The sequence below is a fragment of the Marmota marmota genome, unplaced genomic scaffold (assembly GCF_001458135.2).
Source record: "Marmota marmota marmota unplaced genomic scaffold, marMar, whole genome shotgun sequence".
NCBI classification, from domain to species: domain Eukaryota; kingdom Metazoa; phylum Chordata; class Mammalia; order Rodentia; family Sciuridae; genus Marmota; species Marmota marmota.
In genome coordinates this window covers 17,169,370-17,191,728 of record NW_025999880.1, presented here as the reverse complement: position 1 = coordinate 17,191,728, position 22,359 = coordinate 17,169,370, and the positions used below count along the sequence as shown (strand labels likewise).

At 40.7% G+C, this 22,359-nt stretch overlaps 1 protein-coding gene across 1 annotated transcript; it reads left to right on the top strand.

The window, feature by feature from the left end:
• Nucleotides 1-20,713: 20,713 nt before the first annotated feature.
• On the top strand, nt 20,714-22,062 carry LOC107150700 (keratin-associated protein 9-2-like). The gene has a single exon (XM_015495832.2). The coding sequence runs from the start codon at nt 20,752-20,754 to the stop codon at nt 21,520-21,522; it is 771 nt and encodes a 256-aa protein (XP_015351318.2). The 5' UTR covers nt 20,714-20,751; the 3' UTR covers nt 21,523-22,062.
• The last annotated feature ends 297 nt before the right edge of the window (nt 22,063-22,359 follow it).

The window sequence follows — 22,359 nt, the reverse complement described above, 5'->3', positions numbered from 1 at the left end:
TCATACTTCAAATTTGTTAATGTAAATTTTCATTTGTTTCCTCCCTGACATAGCATTTGATAGCCAGTTACAATGTTACTTGTCACACAAGTAAATTTCTATTTTTGGTAACTCAAGAGTTTCTTTCTTTAATTCCTTTCAAAGTCCAAATGTAAGATCCACAGTGGTAGGTCTTCTGAAAGTCCCAGGGGCTCTCACTTTTATGTGTGGTCATCTGATGCCACCAGCTTCTTGGTAGTGTTTTCCAATCGCACTTTGCCCCCAGGTCTTCTTTGGTGAGTTCAGCTGATGCTTACACACACTAATACATTGTTCCTTTGAAAATCTGAATAGAGGGTAAAAGACAATTCTTCAATCATGGCTGTGGAATAAAAAAATATGGCTGTAGAGATGACCCATCTGAATTTCAGAACATTGGTACAGCCTCTGTTTCTGTGTTTCACAAGCTCACATCAAAGGTCAGCTTTGACCACAAGTTCCCCCTTGAAATTCCCCTTACGGTGTGTCTGCCAGAGAAGAACCCTTGGGATATTCCAGCATACCTACTCTAAGAGCTCTGCTCATGTATGCTATAGGCTTGAGAGGGTCCTCAGAAAACCAGGACACTGTGCCACAACCAGGCAAATTTGGGCCACAGGAAGGTAGAGGAAATATAGTGAGGACAGCAAAACAAATTTATGAAATGAAAAGTCAGTATATACATCCCCCATGAGACAGAAGGGAGCCAAGACCATGCCATAGGCAGCAGATGGAGACCACATGGGATTGTTAACAGAAACCTGAAGTTGGTCCAGTGTCTTAATGTGTTCCAGTGTTTTAACCACATTTGCTGAAAAAGGTACAATAATGATTTCATTGTATCCACTCATACAGAAAAATAAAAGCATTTTACAAAGGTGAAAAGCTTTTCAAGACAGAGTGCTGTAGCAAATTGAGAAGGAAAATAAAAAGACATGACTGTTAACTAAGAAGGCCAGTTTTATTCATAAGTGAGTCGATCAAGTGGTGGGAGAACAGGTGCCAAATTTGTCTCCTGCATGAAGTTTTTGGACATCTGATATCAGAGACGTCACAAAACAGACACTATCCTAGGCCCAAGTGAAGGGTCAGCTATTGTCCCTGGACGAAAGCTGCCTCCAAGTACCTGGAAGAACACTTCAGAAACTATTTCAATCATGGCCCACATTTCAGAGGTATTAGCTGTAGCAAACCTACTGGGAATTTCACAATATATTACTTAGCTAGTGACGTCTGGAACTGTTGGTTCTTAAAGTCATTAGGTACAAGTCACTAGAGAGATGAGAAGCAGGTAAAGACTAGAGAGGGTTTAATTATCACTAGTGAAAATTGGTTTTGCCCTCGTGAAAAAAATCTAGAGAAAAGAAAAGAAGGATCATAGATGATGGGGAAAAGTTGGGAGCTCTCACTCCTAGGCTGGGATTGTAAAAAGAAAAGTATTTGATGCACAATTATACCAGAGGGTCTACCAGTGAATCAAGGCAGGAAAAAATGGAAGATAGACTATGCTAAGAAGAACAGAAGCATCACAGACCATGACAGGATTGAGCATTAGAAACTGCTCCACTCCAAAAAATCTACAATAAACTGTTTGGATATCACATAAACGTACAGTAATGATCATATTCAATATTTCCCATACAGCAAATTTTTATATTTTAAGTTATAACATATAGCATGTATTAAAAACAAAATATCTAAGAATAAATTTAGGGAAAAATTGACAGGACTATGACAAAGAAAAGAATAAAGATTTCCACATGGGAATTAATAGACAATTCTATGTCAGTTTGTATATCCACCAGAAAAGTTTGTATACATGACAGCAAGCTCGGTATGAAAATCTATATAGCAGCATGAATATGCATAGCCCCAATCTGCAAACAAGCTGCACGTTAATCTAGAAGACAAGCAACAGACAATTTTCATCCAATTCAGTCTGTGGAAGATCTTACAACACTGAGAGTTAGCTTAATTCAGATAATTACAAGGTTGTACCTCACACAAGGAACAAAAATAGAGAGAAACCAATTCTACTATTTGATGAACCTAAGAGTGAAAAAAGCCACTTAGATGGTATGTTGAACAAAGGGATGAAAACCCGTTGGAAAAACGTGGCAGAATATAATCTGCAGAATATAATCTGCAGGTTATGGGTAGACGTCTATATTCTAAGTTGTATTGTTTTAAAGAAATGGTAGACTTCAAAATGTTTTGAATGTTAGTCCTCACAGAACAGATATGGAAGGTGGAAGAGCTGGGACAGAGACAGATGCCTCTAGGAGCCTTCCGTCAGGATGCTCTGGGTAAACACATGTACTGTCCCTCCCTGTGAATACAGCAGCAGCATGCTCCTGCCACAGACACCTCCTAATAATCTAAATACAATCAAAGGAAAAATATTCTAAAAGAAAAGCTGCACTGATCTGTCCAGAGCAGCATTAGCTTTCCCATTGACCCAAAAGATTGATCAGAGCACCAAGGATGCCAAGGTCTTGAGTGAGGATCCTCTGGGTAAGCACAGGTGCCAATTTTCCTGGTGAATACCACAGCACCATGCTCCTCCCACAGACACTTTCTAATTTGAATACAGACAAAGGAACAAAGCTCCAGAGGAACAACTGCCTCACCCTCCCAGGACAACACATGACCAAATTGATACTCGGAGCACATAGGATGCTAACGAGGTGACTGTCTTCCTTTCATCTGGAACAGTTCCTGTGAGTTGACACCCTTTTAGGAAACAGATTAAACACTTTCACAACACTCATCACATTTACATAACAAATTCTTCTACAACAAACAAAAAATAATGCAGACAATAACATAAACAACAACAAGGCAAAGGGCTGCTGATTGGTCCCAACTTTGGAAACCCCATGGATAAAAGAGCCCAACTGCAAGGAGTCCTCATATCCTGCAAACTCACTCACCTGTGAACAGGATCCCACCCTCCACAGCTCACACCATGGCCCACTCCAGCTGCTCCTCTTGCTGCAAGCCTACCTGCTGCAGGACCACCTGTTGCAAGACCACCTGCTGGAAACCAGCCTGTGTCACTAGCTGCTCTAGCACACCCTGCTGTCCACCCAGCTGCTGTGGATCCAGCTGCTGCCAGCCATGCTGTCCCCCAAATTGCTGTAAAACTACCTGCTGCAAGCCAACCTGTGTGGTCAGCTGCTGCAGCACACCCTGCTGTGAGCCTTGCTGCTGCCCCAGCTGCTGCATCATCCCCTGCTGCCAGCCCTGCTGCCCTCCTTCTTGCTCTAGAACCACCTGCTGCAGGACCACCTGCTCCAAAAAGTCCCATGTGACCCGCTGCTGCAGCACACCCTGCTGCCAGCCCTGCTGCTGTGTGTGCATCTGCTGCCAGCCTTGCTGCCCGTGATCAACTCCCAAAGACCAAGGTCTACAAACTCTGCTCAACCTGCTTGCCTTACCTGCAATTCCCCTCCTACCTAGGCTTAAAACCATCAGACTGTCATCAGAAATTATGTTCATCACCTCCCAAGTAAGACCTTGTGAATCACCTTGGGGGAGTGCAGACCACCCCACTCCTATCCGCTTTTTTCCTTAGGTCTTATGGACCCTGGTTCAGCTTCACAGGTCCTTGAAGGAGAGCTGTGGTCTTGATTAGAATTGTGAAGCCAAATCTTTATCTCTCCATCTAAATAACATAGAAGCACACTCCCTCAGAAGAATTTCATAGGTATATGCAAGTGCTCCTTCATCTTTATAGTCATGGTGTTCTCCATATTCCTATTTGCCACTTTTTCTGTCAGAATCACCTTCAGTTGGCTTCCTTGGTACATCCCTTCTTCATAAATTCCTAATAAATTATAAATCTTTATTCATTCTGTATTGTCTTTCTTGACCTTCTTGTGTTGAGACCCCTAACATGGAAATCATATTCTTGATCGATTTTAAGTGCAAAGTAGATTGTCATTGTATCCCACACTGTAGCACAGACACCCAGAAGTTGTTCATCTTGCAAAATTAAAATGGCATACCCATTGGTTGGCAGCTTTCTACTTCCACCTAACCCAGCCTCTGAAATCCACCACTCTATTCTGTCACTATGTGAGTTGACCGACTGTACATACCTCATATAGGTGGAATCCTGCTAATGTTTTCCCTGTACTTGGCCTAGTTCATTTAGGGGACAGGGCGAAGTTTCACCCATGTTAGCACAGGGGGAAGGATTTTACCACTTTCATGCCTGAATAGTATTTCAGTGTGGGTTTCTGTCCTATTCTCTTGATCCATTTCTCTGTCAATGGGTAGTTGGGTTTCCCACAACTTTGCTCTTATTCATGATGCTTCCTTGAACACAAGAGTGTTGATGTCTTTTCAAGTTTCTGATCCTATTCTTTCCCCTACAAATCCAGAAATGGGCTTTCAGGACCATATGGTATGTCTAAGTCTGTTCTTTTTAGGAAATTCCATAGTGGCTCCTGCATCATTAGACATTCCTTTCTGTGTAGCAGATTTCCAGTTTCTCCACATCCTTGTCAAAACCCTTATTCAGTCAGTACTTTGTGGAAGAGCCACACAATATCACAATACCATGATGATTGCAATGTTCAAACAATATGGCCTGAAATGTCATACAATAAGACAAAATACTTGGTCTTGCCTAAGGAACTACAAGATCAAACAACAATGCCCCCACCCCCATGCCCTGTTCAGCTAGGCCCTGAAAATCTTTCCATGTCTCCCTCCTCTCCACCAACATACCTGCACTCCTATGGTATACCACCTCACTGCCTTTAAAAACATCAATATTAATTTTCACAAAATCCTCAATCAGATTATAGGAAATACTGCTGACCTTGAAGCCAAACTTTCTCCTTGGGGTTTTATGCAATAAATGGTCTCTGCTCCTGCTAATGTCAGCTTCAAGTTCCACATTCAAAGAAGAACCTCCTCTCTCTTGTCCCATGGCAGCTAAGTGACCAGCACAAACAGGGATGTCTCTGACCTTTTTTTGTACAAATTTTCATTTGGTGCCTTCCTTATATAACATTTAGAGCCCTTTAGGATATGCCATGTCATATAAATCCAGCTATATTTTTGGACACATCAGTATTTCTTCATCCATGATATGAGTTTCTAAATTCCCAAAATAAAGTTATAATCCAATGAAAGGTCAGTGTTCAGAGAGTCACAGGGGCTCTCCTGTTTTATATGACATTGATTGAGTGACAAATTGATATCACTGGCTTCTTGATTGTTTCTCAAGGACATCTTTCCCCCCAACTTCTCCTCAGTGGGTTGAGTTGATACTCACTATCTTGCAAGTAAGTTTCTCTTCTGATCATTGGAGTGTAGGCTAAAGGCACTGCTTCATTCATGCCCTACAGAATAATACAATGGTGATGTAAAAATGAACATTATCAATTATAAATATATGAGTCTAGACATTGTTTATGCAGTAATGAAGCTCAGTGATATGTCTATAAGAGACTCCTTAGAAATTCTCCATATGATTTGTGCTTCAGAAAGGAAGCCTTGGATCTGAGAGGAACACTGTAGATGCCTTTGCTCAGGTGCTGTCAGAGAACTGCCAGTTCATCATATAGAGAGGAGAGCCCCTTAAGAAGTCCAGGACATGCAACCGAAACATGGCCAAATTGGGTCACAAGAAAGTGGAGAATCTTGGCTTGTTCAGAATTGATTCAATGAGAGAAGGTAGAGGAAATACAATTAGAATAAAAGGATAATGCAAATAGTATAGATCCTATTTGGATAGAAGTGGGACAAGACCTGAGTCACATGCATGTGATCATGACCCCAATTAGCTATTTTCAGAAATGTAAGGTTTCAACACTGGAACATTATTCAAAGTTTTCATCACATAGACTAAATAAGTGCAGAATAATCATAACATTGCTTTAGTTCATGAAGAAAAATCATTCAACATCTTACGAGTGAGGATTGAAGAGTCCTGATTCACCCACGATCAGGGGTGCCAACCCTTGAAATATCGAGCTTCAAAAGTGAAACTGATCATTCATCAGTCAAGCTGGGGGATGGGCGAGCAAGTCTCAAATCAGTCTTCAGAATGGAGTGTTTAGATCTCTGATATCAAACATGACACACCACCCAACATGCCCTGGCACAGGAGCAAGGGAAGGGAGAGTGGTTTCAACAAAGTGCAGCAGAAAAGACGCCTTGCAATTTCCTGGAAAATCTCCTGACCAACTGTTCCTCTTAAGCCATCATGACCTGTGGGTCAAAGGTGTAATATAGCACAAAGATGCAAGATATAAATATGCTGCTGAAATGAACAAAAAGAGGAGCATTATTTGTGATGTAATTGCATTAAAAAATTACTCCCTTTCTAAAAGATCTACCATGCACTCTTAGATATAACCAGGGAGTTTACATACAGAGACATATAAATGGAACATTTTTAATGTAGCCAACATAGTAAAAAAAATTGACTTTTAAATTATAACATAAGAAATCATAACATATTATACACTTACATAATGGGATATCTATGAAGAAATAGAATGAAACACGGACAAGATAGCCACAGAGAAAGAATGAATCCTTCCAACTGGGAATTTCATGAGTAATCCTATACTTGGTTGTAGATCCACCAGAAATGCTTTTATACATCACCACAGGTTCTGTGTAAAAACACTGATAGCAGCACAAATTTGAATGGTCCCAAGCTACAGACAAGCTACATGTTCATCTAGGGGACATGCAACAGATTGTGTCATTTCATTCAGTGGATGTTTTACAACAATGAGAATGAACACACTAGAGTACGACTCTCACACTCACCACAGAAGGAAACTCACTTATTATCTGAAGCAAACTAAAAGTGAAAAAACTCAAAATTGTCCTAGAGGTTCCCATGTCAACAGAGGCTTATGCCTCCTTTGGGGATGAGTGACAGGGTAGGGTTTGAACGGAACAGGTTTTGTTTCTATTTCCTAACGTGATATACTGACAGGAATGCATTCACTTTAGGATATTTCACCACGCTGGAAATTAATAATTTTCATCTTTCTGAACACATTGGTAGACCTGAAAACATTTTAAATATGTTAGTCCTCACAGGTAAACCAGGTGCCATCTCACCTAATCTTAATTCCCTCATTCCCTCATGAAACAGAATTGAGGCAAAAAAAAAAAAAAAAGCAATAGAAACAAAAGGGAGAACAAAGAAACAGAGACAGAAGGAAAGACAGAAAAAAATCCCTGACCAAAGATCACTGACTCCCCTGGGACCCAGGGTAGGACTAGAGTCACCAGCTCATCCTGTTTTGCCTGGGTCTGCAGAGATCAAGTGACATAAAGTCCCAAGGCTCATCCTGGTGAGACCTCAGTACTGGATCAAACAGGACTGATGGTCACCCACACTTCCATCCCTACCTGACTGGTCCCCATACACTACTTCTTCTTCTACCCTCAGGTTCTGCTTGTGCTCTGCTGGGAAGGACCATGTGTCCAATACTCTCTTTCAAAGTGCCACCCAAGACACATAAGTGGAAGAGAAAACACAGAAAGGCTCCTCTACTAGTCTTGAGTGAGGATCCTCTGGGTAAACATATGGATTGTTCCTCACTGAGAATACAGCAGAATCATGCTCCTCCCACAGACACTTCCTAATCTGAATACAAAGGAAGAAAGCCCTAGAGAAACAATGCCCTGACCCTCCCCAGGGCAGCAGGAGCCACCACATGACCAAAATGATGCTCAGAGTACCAAGGATACTAATAAGGTATGACTGTCTTCCTTCTTCTGAAACAGTTTCTTTGAGTTATGCCCACTTAGGAAACAGATTAAACACTTTCAGGATACACATCCCATTTGCATAACAAATTCTTCATAGACAAACACAAACTGAATATGGAAAATAACATAAACAACAACAAGGAAAATGGCTGCTGATTGGTTTCAACTTTGGAGCCCCATGGATAAAAGAGCCCAGCTGCAAGGAGTCATCATATCCCACAAACTCACTCATCTGTGAACAGGATCCCATCCTCCACACCTCACACCATGGCTCGCTGCTGCTGCTCCTCTTGCTGCTCCTCTTGCTGCAAGACCACCAGCTGTTGCACACCCTGCTGTCCACTCAGCTGCTGTGGGTGCAGCTGCTGTGATAAAACCAGCAGTGGATCCAGCTGCTGCCAGCCCTGCTGTCCCCCAGCTTGCTGGGATATCATCTGCTGCAAGACCACCTGCTGCAAGCCAACCTGTGTGGTCAGCTGCTGCAGCACACCCTGCTGTGAGCCCAGCTGCTGTGAGCCTTGCTGCTGCCCCAGTTGCTGCATCATTCCCTGCTGCCAGCCCTGCTGCCCTCCTACTTGCTCTCAAATCACCTGCTGCAGGACCACCTGCTCCAAAAAATCCCATGTGACCCGCTGCTGCAGCACACCCTGCTGCCAGCCCTGCTGCTGTGTGTGCACCTGCTGCCAGCCTTGCTGCCCGTGATCAACTCCCAAAGACCAGGGTCCACAAACTCTGCAAAACCTGCTTGCTTTCCCTTCCTGAATCAATTCTCTTCTTACCTCAGCTGAAATCTGTCATGCTCACAAAAATTCTGTTCAGTGTCCCCCACAGAAGACCTTCTGAATCACCTGGAGGGAGTGCAGACTACTCCACTATCAATCACCCTCTTCTTCCTTAGGCCTGTGTACCTTGTACCAGCATCATAGATCCTTGGTGAGGACGTGTGATCTTGCATGAAATTCTACAGCCAAGTTATTTACCTCTCGTCTAAAGAACTTAGAACTACCCTTCTTCAGAAGAATATCATAGCTCTATGCAAATTCCCCTTCATTTTTATGGTCATGATTTATTTTGCATTGTCCTCCATATTCCTGAGCACTGCTTTCTCCTTTCATTGTCACCTTCTCTTCCTTTCCTAGATACAGTCATCTTTGGTAAATTCTTAATAAATTCTGGACCTTCATTCATTCCATATTGACTGTCTTTATTTTGCTATGCATCGAACCCTTGACATGAGAATCATCTGCTTAGTAGATTTTTAAGTGAAAATCACATTGTTATTGTATCACACTGTACATCAAATCCCTAGATGTTATTCATCATGCTCAATTAACATGGCATAAAGAAAGCCAGGTGCTATGGTACACTCCCATATGCCAGCCTCAGCAGCTTAGCAGACTTCAGGAAACTTGGCAAGTCACTGTCAAAAAGTAGAAAACAAGAAGTACTGAGGATGTGGCTCAGTGACAACATCCCCTTAAAAGAGGGGATTTTATTCTCTTTTAAGGCTGAATTCTATTCTATTTTAGGTTTCTGGAAAATTCTCATGAGTCATTCCTCCATCAGAAGACATTTGGGTTTCTTCAACCCCTTGGCTATTGTTCATAGTGCTGCCATGAACATGGGGGTGCTGATATATTCAATATTATGATTCTATTCTTTAACTTAAACACCCAGAAATGGAGGTTGCTGGATCCTATGGTATTTCTACGTCTGATTATACAAGGAAACTCGATACTGATTTCCAGGGGGTTCCTGAAACATAAGACATCCTTCCACTGTATGAAGGTTCCAATTTCTAAATACACTTTTTAGTACACTTACTGCATTGGGTACTTTCTAGACACAATACTATACTACTGCAATGGCTATAATATTAGAATGATATGATTCTGTTTATCAATATCCTCAGACAGTGGGGACAAAGCATTGAGTGTCTTGCCTAAGGAACTATAGAATCAAGAAATAATGCCCCTCCCCTATCCTATGTTTACCTGGGTAAGTGCCAACATTCCCATCTACTACCCAATCTGTCAACCCAAACCTCCAAACTTCCATGGAAGACTACACTCTACCATATATCTATACCTACATACATTTTCTCAAAATCTTCAACCATACTAAAGGAAATGGCTGTAATTCTGAAGCCAATCTTTGTCTTTGAGGTGCTTTTGCAATAAATAGACTCTGCTCCTGCTAATGTCACTTTTAAGGTCCACAATCCAAGAATAATCGTATCTCACTTGTCTCTGTCCTGTGAGACCTGAGTGTATACCCGAAATGAGATGTTGGTTCCTCCTTGACATAATATTTGCATTCCACTAAAAAATTACATGTCCTACAGGTCCAATTATATTTTTGACACAGTGGGTTTCTGCTTTAAGACCTTTGAGCCTCTAAATTCACAACACAGAGTTATAATCTGGTAAACGGTCTATGTTCCAAAAGTCACAGCCATTCTCCTTTTTTACATGTCATTTGCTGGGGTAACAACCTGGTATAACCAGCTTCTTGATTAATTTTCCAATTCCACATTTCCCCCAGCTTCTCAGTAGGTTGAGCTGATGTTCATTTATCTTGCAAGTAAATTCTTCTTCTTATCATCTGTGCTGAGGGTTAAAAGCACTGCTTCATTCATGTGTTCCAGAAGAATACACTCTTGGTATAGAAACTATCAGTATCCATTTTAAATAAATATGGTAATGAACTCAGCAAATTGTCTACCAGGGACTCCTTAGAATTCCTCCCCACAGTGTGTGTTTCAGAAATGAAGCCTTGGGGTTTCCCATTGCACCAAGACAAAAGAACACATTCTTTTACCCCGGCACTGTCTGACCACTACTAATAAATTCTAAGTGCAGGACTGTGCCTTCAGAAGTCCAGGATGTGGAACTATAGCAAGGTCAATTTGTGTCACAAGAAGGTGAAGAATCTTGGCTTCTTCTGAACTGACTTGATGAGAGAAGGTGGAGGAAATACAGTGATCATGAAAGAATAAATTTGTAGAATACAAAACAGAATAGATCCTGTTTAGGATAGATGTGAGTCAAGGCCAGAGTCACATGCATCCGATCATGAGCACATTGTATTATTTTCGGAAATGCAAGGTTATTCCAACATTGTAACATGCCTCAGTTTTCATCACGTTGACTAAAAAAGGTAGGATAAACACCAACACATTTTCAACCTCCATCACCTTAAGAAACGAGGATTACGAGAGCCTTCAGACTACTGCTGAAACAGTCCTCATTCACCCATCATGCAGGGTAACAATTCCTGAAAAGACCATCTGTCAAAGGAAAAGGTCCAAAAAAAGAAAAGAAAAGAAAGAAAAGAAAAAGTCTTTATTCACCATCCAGTCAAGACGGGAGAGCAAGTCTCAAGTGTGTCTCCAGAGTGGAGTGCTCACACCTGTGATGTCAGACTTATCACCTAACAGACCACTGCCCAAGCTCAAGGGAAGGGTCAGTGAGTCATTCAATCACATAGAGCAGGAAAAGGCCACCTCCAAGTGCCTGGAAAACCACTTTCACAATTTTTTCCATCGTGACCCATCTTTGAGAGGTGTTATCTATGGCAAAGCTACTGGGCATCTTACAATATGCTGCTCACGTCGTAACCTCTATTAGTGGGGATTTTTTAATGTTATTGGGAGAAGGTCACTAGAACCACATGGATCAGGTTAAATCTACAAGGATTATTCAGATTTGAGAAAATGTCGTTGTACTCATGACAAGAATCTATAGAAAGAAAAAGGAGGATCATAGGTAATAAGGAAATGTCAAAGCTCTCCCTTCAAGGATCTAGGCTGAGATTGTTCAAAAATACCCACCAGATGCACAATGCACTAGAGGGCTTACCAATAGACCAAGGCAAGAAAAATGCAAGGTAAAAAGACTACGCTGAGGGCTGGGGATGTGGCTCAAGCGGTAGCGCGCTCTCCTGGCATGCGTGCGGCCCGGGTTCAATCCTCAGCACCACATACAAACAAAGATGTTGTGTCCGCCAATAACTAAAAAATAAATATTAAAAAAATTCTCTCTCTCTCTCTCTCTCTCTCTCTCTCTCACTCTCTCTTAAAAAAAAAAGACTACGCTGAAATGAATAGAAGTATATTTGTTCATGATATGACTGCTTGAAAAATCACTCCCTTCCAAGAAGATCTACCATGCACTATCAGATATGAGAAAGGAGTTTGGATGCAAGGTAAACATACAAAAATGTATCATTTTTTATATCAGTGAACCAGTAAAAAATTAACTTTTAAATTATCTCATAGCGTGTACACCATAAAATACATACAAGTAGATTTCACATTTCTGAGTTATCTGGAGAACCATGGACAAGACTGTCAAAAAAAAAAGAACAACTCTTTCCACCTCAGAGTTCTATAATCAGGCCTATATCCAGTTGTATATTCACCAGAAGTGTTTATAAACACGACCACAGGCTCTGTGCTAAAACATCTATAGCAGCATGAATGCAAATCGTCCCAGTCAACAAACAAGCCACATGTTCATCTAGAGGACAATCTACAGATTAATTGTGTCAGTGGAAATTTTACAGTGAGGGTGAACACACTCTAGGTAACTATAGTGAAGAAGCTCACACTCATAGTATAAGGAAACCTGGGAATTCTATTATCCTAAGTAACCTAAGAGGGGAAACAAAGACAAAATTGCCCTAGAAGGCTACAGGCCAACAAAGGGATCCACCCCATTTGGGGATGAATGACAACGTATGATTTCTAAGAAATTGGGTTCCTTTCTATGTTCAAACCTGAGAGTAGTGGCAGGGATATGTTCACTTTAGAATATTTCACCACGTTGAAAAGTAATAACTTGTATTCTTTTGGAAACAATGGTAGACTTAAATGTGATTTAACATCACTACTGAAAAAAAAAAGGAATAAGATAAGGTGGATTCAAAGTAGCTTCTGCTGCTGTTATCAGGAATCTGTACATCAGAACACTGAGAAGCAGTTTTGTGGCTGAGGCTTGGGATGATATTCACATGAGAAAAATATTTTAAGATATTAAAATTGTGTTATGCCTATAGATACACACATAAATCAATTTTGATTTAAAAATATGTGACTATAAATTATGAATATGGCATACTGTGAATGAGCAACAATGTATGCACAAAAATGTTATGATGATGGCCAAGTAGATTCACATTTCTGAGTTATCTATTAATACATAACAAATTATCCCCAAACACAGCAGTGAAAAGCAACAGGTTATTTATTTTCTCACAGGTTCTTTGGATCAGAAATGCAGAAGAGGCTTAACTAGAAGATTCTGATTCAGAGTCTTTCCTGTTATCATCAGTTATAGTGAAAACTTCAACAGTGATTTTAGTTATCTGGAGATTTGCCTGGGATCTGAAGATTTGCTTCCTACATGGCTCTTGGCAGGAGGCCTCTGCTCCTTGCTGGATGTTGGGTGCTCCTCACCACATGGACCTCTGTGTAGGATGCTCAAGTAGCCACATGACAAAGCATCCATTTTCTCAAAGTGTGTGTGAGAGACAGGGAGGGGGTGGACACACAATAAAGCCAGGTTATCTTTTACGATCTAATCTCAAAAGTTGTACACAGTCATTTCTGCCATATACTATTTGTAGGAAGTGAGCCACTAAGTTTAATCTGCACTCAAGGACAGGAGGAATTAGGCTCTACCTCTTGAATGAAAAGGTACCAAAGATTTTGTGAACATTTTTAAAACCACCACCCACATTATCCTAAATATATCTATTTGTATTGAATTGACTTAAAAAATGAATGACAAGCTTATTTTGTTACATATTCGTTAAACATTTATGGAGAAATAGATAAAATTCTGCTTATTTATTTGTATGACCCAGAAAATCTTTCCACAGCTCTTCACATCCATTAGATAACAAATTACAATAACCTGGATTTTCACTACATATTGTGTTAAGTAATTTAAATGTCTAAATACATATTGAACTTAGACTTCAATCATATTATTTATATCTGTGGGTCTTGTTCTTATATTTTAGAGAATGGGAAAGTACAAAACATTGTACTGAGACAGTAAATAACAATGAGGATTTTGTTAAAGCAAATTAACCTCTCCACTGAAGTACCAAACTGTTAATAGATGGAACATAAATTAAAATAAATGAGATTTAAATCCGACAGTCCCTATAAATAAGTTAAGGATCATCTCAGCTAATCGTAATTCTTTCATGACATAGAAATAAAGCAAGAAAGCAATAGACAGAAAGATAAAGGAGCAGAGAGAAAGAAACAGAGAGACAAGAGGAAAGAAGGAAAGACCGAGGAAGACCCCTGGCCTAAGATCACAGGCTCTGCTGGTACCCAGAAGAGAAATAGACTCACCTGCTCATTCTGGTTTTCCTGGATCTGCAGGGATTGTGTGTCAGAAAGTCCCACAGGTTCTTCCTGGTGAGCCTCCAGCTCTGGATCAAACATGACTGATGGTCACCCTGACATCCATCCATACTTGGTTCATCCCTAGGTAATGTTGCAACTTCTATCCTTAGGTTCTGGTTCTGTTCTGCTGTGCAAAACCACATGCCAAAAATCCTCATCCCAAGTGCCTTGGAAACACCTAGGACACACAGGTGGGAGAGTTCATACGGAGAAAGATTTCTCTACTAATCTTGAGTAGTATGTGGGGAAACAGACCTGGTGCCAGGTTATTGGTTGATCACGGTGAATACACAACATCATGCTCCTCCCAGAGGCACTTCCTAATCTGAATACAGGCAAAGAAAAAAATCTCCAGAGGAAAAATTTCCTTGGCCTTCCTAGGGCAGCAGGAGCCACCGCATGATCCAAATATGCTCAGAGCACCAAGGATGCTAATGAGGTGACTGTCTTTCTTTCATCTGGAAACAGTGCCTGTGAGTTAGGCCCTCTTAAGAAACAGATTAAACGCTTTCACAACACTCCTCCCATTTACAGTATAACTTCCTTAACAAACATAAACTGAATATGGAAAATAACATAAACAACAACAAGGTGAAGGGCTGCTGATTGGCTCAAACTTTGGAGGCCCCTAGGATAAAAGAGCCCAATTGCAAGGAGTCATCATATTGTGCAAACTCGCCTGTGAACAGGATCCCACCCTCCACACCTCACACCATGGCCCACTCCAGCTGCTCCTCTTGCTGCCAGCCTACCTGCTGCAGGACCACCTGCTGCAAGACCACCTGCTGGAAACCAGCCTGTGTCACCAGCTGCTGCAGCACACCCTGCTGTCCACCCAGCTGCTGTGGGTCCAGCTGCTGCCAGCCCTGCTGCCCCCCAACTTGCTGTGAAACCACCTGCTGCAATCCAACCTGTGTGGTCAGCTGCTGCAGCACACCCTGCTGTGAGCCCAGCTGCTGTAAGCCTTGCTGCTGCCCCAATTGCTGCCTCACTCCCTGCTGCCAACCCTGCTGTTGCCAGCCCTATTGTCCCCCAACTTGCTGTGAAACCACCTGCTGCAAGACCACCTGCTGCAAACCAGCCTATGGGCCCAGCTGCTGTGAGCCTTGCTGCTGCCCCAGTTGCTGCATCATTCCCTGCTGCCAGCCCTGCTGCTGCCAGCCCTGCTGCTCATGATCAGCTACCCCAAACCAATGCCTGCACAAACTCCTTCCAATCTGCTTGCCTTACCTGTACAAATTCTCTTCCTATCTTGCCTGAAAACCAGCATACTGTCACAAGAAATTCTGTCCATCATTCCCCATATAAGACCTGTGACTCACCTCAAGGGAGTGCAGAACACTTTGCTCTCATCCTCTTCTTCCTTACCTTGTGCACCTTGGATCAGTTTCACAGTTCCTTATGGGAAGGTGTGCTCTTGGCTGAAATTTTGAGACAAAGTTCTTAACCTATCCATCTAAAGAACTTAGGAACACATTTATTCAGAAAAATTTCCTAGCTGCACACAACTGTCCCTTCATCTTCATAGTCTTGATTTCTTTTGCATTTTTCTCCATATTCCTATATGCCACTTTCTCCTGTCATCATCAACTTCACTTCCCTCCCACGGTACAACTGTCCATCATAAATTCTTAATAAATGCTGAATCTTAATTCACTTCATTTTCTCTGTGTTTATTTTATTGTGCTAAGAATCCCTGTTGGGAGAATCACATGCTTAATGAATTTTTAAATGCAAAATATGCTATCATTGACTTATATTTTGTACCACAGATCCCTAGAAGATGTTCATCTTGCATAATTGAATTGGCATATCTATTGATTGGCAGTTCCCTACTTCCACCCACCCCAGCCTCTGGGATCCATGAATCTATTCTTTTATCATAGTTGATCTATTTCACATACCTCACATAGGTGGAATCCTGCAGTGTTCATCCTTCTGTACTTGGCTTAGTTCATGGAGGAAAGAAGGCTAAGGGTCATCCAAGTTAGTACATAAGAGGGGAATTTCCTTCTCTTTTAAACCTAAATAGTATTCCAGGTTTCTGCCATATTCTCTAGATCCATTCCTCTATCCATGGATATTTGTTTTGCTTCCACAGTCTGGCTGTTGTTCCTAGTGCTGTCTTGAACATGATGGTGCTGAGATCTCTTCAAGTTTCTGATGCCATTCTTTCCCCTATCCACCCAGAGGTGGGATTGATAGATTGTGTGGTATTTCTATGTCTGGTTCTTTCAGGAAATTTCACACTGGGCCAAGGAATAAATGGGCCAAGGAACTGAACAGACACCTCTCAGAAGAGAATATACAATCAATCAACAAATATGTAAAAAAAATGTTCAACATCTCTAGCAATCAGAGAAATGCAAATCACCACTCTAAGATTTCATCTCACTCCAGTCAGAATGACAGGTATTAAGAATACAAACAATAATTATTGGCAAGGATGTGGGGGAAAGGGCACATTCATACATTGTTGGTGGGACTGCAAATTGGTGCAGCCAATATGGAAAGCAGTATGGAGAATCCTTGAAATACTGGGAGTGGAACCACCATTTGACCCAGCTATCCCACTCCTCCGTCTATACCCAAAGGACTTAAAAACAGCATACTACAAGGACACAACCACATCAATGTTTATAGCAGCATAATTCACAATAGCTAAACTATGGAATCAACCTAGATGTCCTTCAGTAGATGGATGGATAAAAAAATGTGGTATATATACACAATGGAATATTATTTAGCATTTGCAGGTAAATGGATGGAGTTGGAGAATATAATGCTAAGTGAAGTTAGCCAATCCAAAAAAACCCCCAAAAGCCAAATGTTTTCTCTGATTTAAGGAGGCTAATTCATAATGTGTTTGGGGTGTGAGTCATGGGAGGTTTAAATGAACTCTAGATAGGGCAAAGGAGAGGGAGGGGAAGGGAGGAGGGAATGGGGGTAAGAAGGATGGTGGAATGAGATGGACATCATTACCCTAAGTACATGTATGAACACACAAATGGTGTGACTCTACTTTGTGTACAACCAGAGATATGAAAAATTGTGTTCTATACATGTGATATGAATTGTAATGCATTCTGCTGTCATATATAACACATGAAAATAAAAAAATAACAACAAAAAAGTACTCACCAAGACAGACTATAATTAAAATGTCTAATATACAGTCCAAGGATAGAGCAGCAGAACAGCAGTTCACGTTTTGAGATAAGCCAATTAGACTTTCCACTCATTTGGCAGCCCAGACTGCAAAATCCAACAGGGTTGGAATATTTACCAGGTTCTGAAAGATAATGAGTGGCAACCAAGATAGTTATATCCAGCAAACCATATCATTCAGCATTGAAGATAGAAAAAGAAAGAAAGAAACCCTTCCATGATAAACAGAAACTAAAAGAATCCATTACCACTAAGCTACTACAGAACATAATAATGACAGATTATATATAGAAGCAATGAAGAAGAAATATCAGAGCCAACAAATGGATGATTCTCACTAGGATAATACTAGTAAAGGAGAATCAAGACTGAAGTAAACATTAGTAATAAATCAACATGTCAGGAAATAAAAATCATCTCTCTATAACACCACTGAATGGTCTCATTAAAAAGACATAGACAGAAAAAGTCTTCATTAAAAGCACACAGATTGGAACAGTAGATTAAAAAAGAAAAGCCATCCATATGTTGTTTACTAGAGACTCACCTTAAAGATATCCACAAGCTGATGCTGAAAGGATAGAAAAAGATGTAAGTCCAAAAGGAAGAGGAAGTAGCTACTGTCTCAAATCTGACAAAGTAGACCTCAAGCCAAAATTAACCTGAAGAAACAAAGAAGCACAATTTGTATTGGGTAAAAGAATTCTCCAACAACAAGATATAATGGGTGTAAATATTTATTCCCCAAATATCAATGCACCTATGTACATAAATTAAACGCTACTCAATGTATAGATTCTTTGAGACCATAATACAAGAATACTGGGTGGTTTCAAACCCTTCTCTCACCAATAGAACATACAGACATAAACTAAGTAAAGATTCTTCAGAAAATAAAATTTAAAAAAACTATTAATCCAAGGGAGCTAACAGACGTCTATAAACTATTTCATCCGTTAGCAACCACATTCACTTTCTTCTCAACCACACATGGCACCATCTCTAAAATAGACCACATTTTGGGACAAGAAGTAAGTCTTAGTGAATAAAAGAAATAGAGATTATTCCTTCCATCCTATCAGATCATACCTGAATATAATTAGGAATCAATATCAAGACAAAAAACAGAAACTATTTTAACACATGAAGACTGGAAAATGTGCTTCCAATCAAGCATAGATCATAGAAGAAATCAGGTTAGAAAGCAAACAATGACTAAAAACAAATGAGAACAGTGATACACATTTCAAAATCATCAGAATAATATTAGGGCAGTTCTTAGAGGAAGGTTTATAGCATTGAGGGCCTACATTGAGCCGGGGTGGGTGGGGGGTACAGAAAGATCCCAAATAAAAAAAACTAATACTATACCTCAAGTCCCTAGAAGAAGAAAAACAATGCTAATCCAAAACCAGTAAAAGTCAGGATATAATTAAGATTAGAAATGAAATTGGGAATTAAAATAATCAATATAAAAATCAATGCAACTAGAAAATGTCTCTTTGAAAAGGTAGGGAAAATTGATAAACCCTTAATTAACCAAGCTAACCAAAAAGAGAGAGGACCCAAATCAACAAAATAGAAATGAGAAAGGAAATATCACCACAGACATTTCTGAAATCCAGGTTATCATTAGAAACTGTTTTGAAAAATTATACTCCAATAAACTGGAAAATCTAGAAGTTACTGACTTGTTTCTATATAGATATGATCTACCCAGACTGAAGCAACAGGACACAGAAAACCTAAACAGGTCAATACCGAGTACGAGATGCAAGCAGCAATTAAAAGTCTTCCAACAAAGAAAAGCCCAGTACCTGATGGATTCTCAACTGAGTTCTACCAATCCTTCAGAAAAAAAATAACTTTCTCAAATTTTTCCATGAAATAGAAAAGGAGATAACATTCCCAAATTCGTTCTATGAAGCCAGAATCACCCCAATACTCAAACCAGGAAAAAAAATCAAGAAAAGAAAACTACAGACCAATATCACAGATAAACATAGGTGTAAAATTTATTAATAAAATATTAGCAATCTGCATTCAACCACACATGGCACCATCTCTAAAATAGACCACATTTAGGACAAGAAGTAAGCAATTAAGAAAATTGCTTACCATTATCACCAGGGTTTCATCTCAGGGTTGCAAGTTTGGTTGAACATATAAAAATCAATAAATGTAACACATCACATAAATAGAATTAAGGACAAAAATGACATAATCATCTCAATAGATGCAGAAAAATCCTTGCTATATCCAGCACCCATGAATATTAAAAATGCTGAAGAAACTAACAATAGAAGAAACTTTCTTTGTTATCACACAGGTTATATAGATTAAACCAATTCTAACATCATAAAGAATGGAGAACAGCCTGAAAGCATTTCCTCTAAACTCGGGAACAAGGCAAGGATATCTACTCTCACCACTCCTGTTTAATACAATTCTTCACACTCTAGCCACTATCCCTGCTATCCCACTCCTTGGTATTTATCCAGAAGAACTAACATCAACATACTATACTGATACATGCCTATCAATATGTAGAGCAGTGAAACTCACAATTGCCAAGCTATACAACCATCCCAGATGCCCATCAACAATCAAACAGATACAGAAAATGTCGTAAAAGTATGTACCATGGAATATTGTGCAGTGTAATAAAGAAAAAATTATGCCATTTGCTGGTAAATGGATGCAAATGGGAAAAAAATTTGCATCCAGAAAGTCAAAGGTTGAATGTTTTATCTCACATGTGAAAGTGAGAGAGAAATAAGGAATTTTATCAAAGGGGGATCCTATGGAAATAGAAAAGAAGATCAGTGGAGTAGAGGAAGGGCATTGGGGAAGATGGAGGTGAAGTGGAAAAGGGGAAGGACTGGGGAATGAAGTTGACCAAAATATGCACATGAATTAAAATACCAAGAGAAAATTCTACTTTATGTATGTAAATAGAACATTCATCAAAAAAAAAAAAAAACAGTAATTAAATAGAAGGAAAACAAGTAGAGGAGAGAAAGAGAGTAAGGGATGAAAAGTGGAAGTGGTGGGGATTGAAATGGAGCAAATTACATTACATGTGTGTATGAATATGTCGAACCGAACCCCACAATTATAAATAACTATCATGCACTAATGAAAGCATTCAAAAAAGAAACAGATTAAACACTTAAATTCAAAACACATCATATTTTGAAAACAACTTCTTCCTTAACAAATACAAACCAATGTAGAAAATAATATAAACAAAAATGAGGAAAAGGGCTACTGATTGGTCCAAACTTTGGAGGCCACATGGATAAAAGAGCCCAATTAGAAGGACTCATCATATTGTGCAAACTCACTCACCTGTGAACAGAATCCCACCCTCCACAGCTCACACCATGGCTCGCTCCTGCTGCTCCCCTTGCTGCAAGCCTACCTGCTGCAGGACCACCTGTTACAAGACCACCTGCTGGAAACCATCCTGCTGTCCACCCAGCTGCTGTGGGTCCAGCTGCAGGGGCAAAACCACCTGTGGGTCTAGCTGCTGCTGGCCATGCTGTCCCTCAACTTGCTGTGAAACCACTTGCTGCAAGACCAGCTGCTGCAAACCAACCTGTGTGGTCAGCTGCTGCAGCACACCCTGCTGTAAGCCCAGCTGCTGTGAGCCTTGCTGCTGCCCCAGTTGCTGCATCTTGCCCTGCTGCCAGCCCTACTGCCCTGCTACTTGCTCTCAAACCACCTGCTGCAGGACCACCTGCTCCAAAAAGTCCCATGTGACCCGCTGCTGCAGCACACCCTGCTGCCAACCCTGCTGCTCTCCAACTTGCTGTGAAACCACCTGCTGCAAGACCACCTGCTGGAAACCAGCCTGTGTCATCAGCTGCTGCAGCACACCCTGCTGTCCACCCAGCTGCTGTGGGTCTAGCTGCTTCCAGCCCCGTTGTCTCCCAACTTGTTCTGAAACCACCTGCTGCAGGACCTCCTGCTGCAAACCAACCTGTGTGGTCAGCTGCTGCAGCACACCCTGCTGTGATCCCAGCTGCTGCCTCAGTTGCTGCATCATCCCCTGCTGCCAGCCCTGCTGCCTTCCAGCTTGCTCTAAAAACACATGCTGTAGGACCTGCTCCAAGCAAACCTGTGTGACCCACTGCTGCAGCACACCCTGCTGAAAGCCCTGTTGCTGTGTGTCCAATTGCTGCTAGCTATGCTGCTCGTGATCACTTCTCAAAGAACTGACGTCTGCACAAAATCCTAACATGTGCCTTCATTTATTGCACAATTCTCTTCCTACCTTTGTGAAGACCATCATGCTGCCATTAGATACTCTATGCATCATCCCCCATATAAGACCCTGTGAATCACCTACAAGGAGTGCAGACTACTCCACCCTCATCCTCTTCTTCCTTAGGTTTCATGCATCTTGTGCCATCTTCAGAGATTCTAGATGGGGAGGGATGGTCTTGCCTGAAATTCTCAGACTAAGATCTTTACCTTCTGTCTAATGAATGTAGGACCACACTTCTTCAGAAGAATTTCATAGCTATATGCAAATGCTCCTTCATCTTTACAGTCATGATTACTTTTGCATTGTCCTCCAGATTCTTATCTGCCATTTTTCCCTGTCACTGTCACCTTCATTTCCCTCCCTATGTTCAGCCATCCTTCATAAATGCTTAATAAATTCTGGATTTTAATTCATTCCATATTGTCTGTCTGTATTTTCCTGTGCTAAGAACCCCTGACTTGAAGATCACATGCTTAACAGGTTTTTAAGTGCAAATACATTGTCATGGTATCCTCCTCTGAAATACAAACTCTTAGAAGTTCTTCATCTTAAATAATTGAAATGGCATACCAAAAGCCAGGTGTGGTGGTAACATCAGTAATCCAGTGACTTGGAGACTGAGGCAGGTGGATTGCAAGTTCAAGGCCAGCCTCAACAAGTTAGCAAGACCTTAAACAACTTAAGACGCTACCTCCAAATAAAAAAATAAAAATGACTGAAG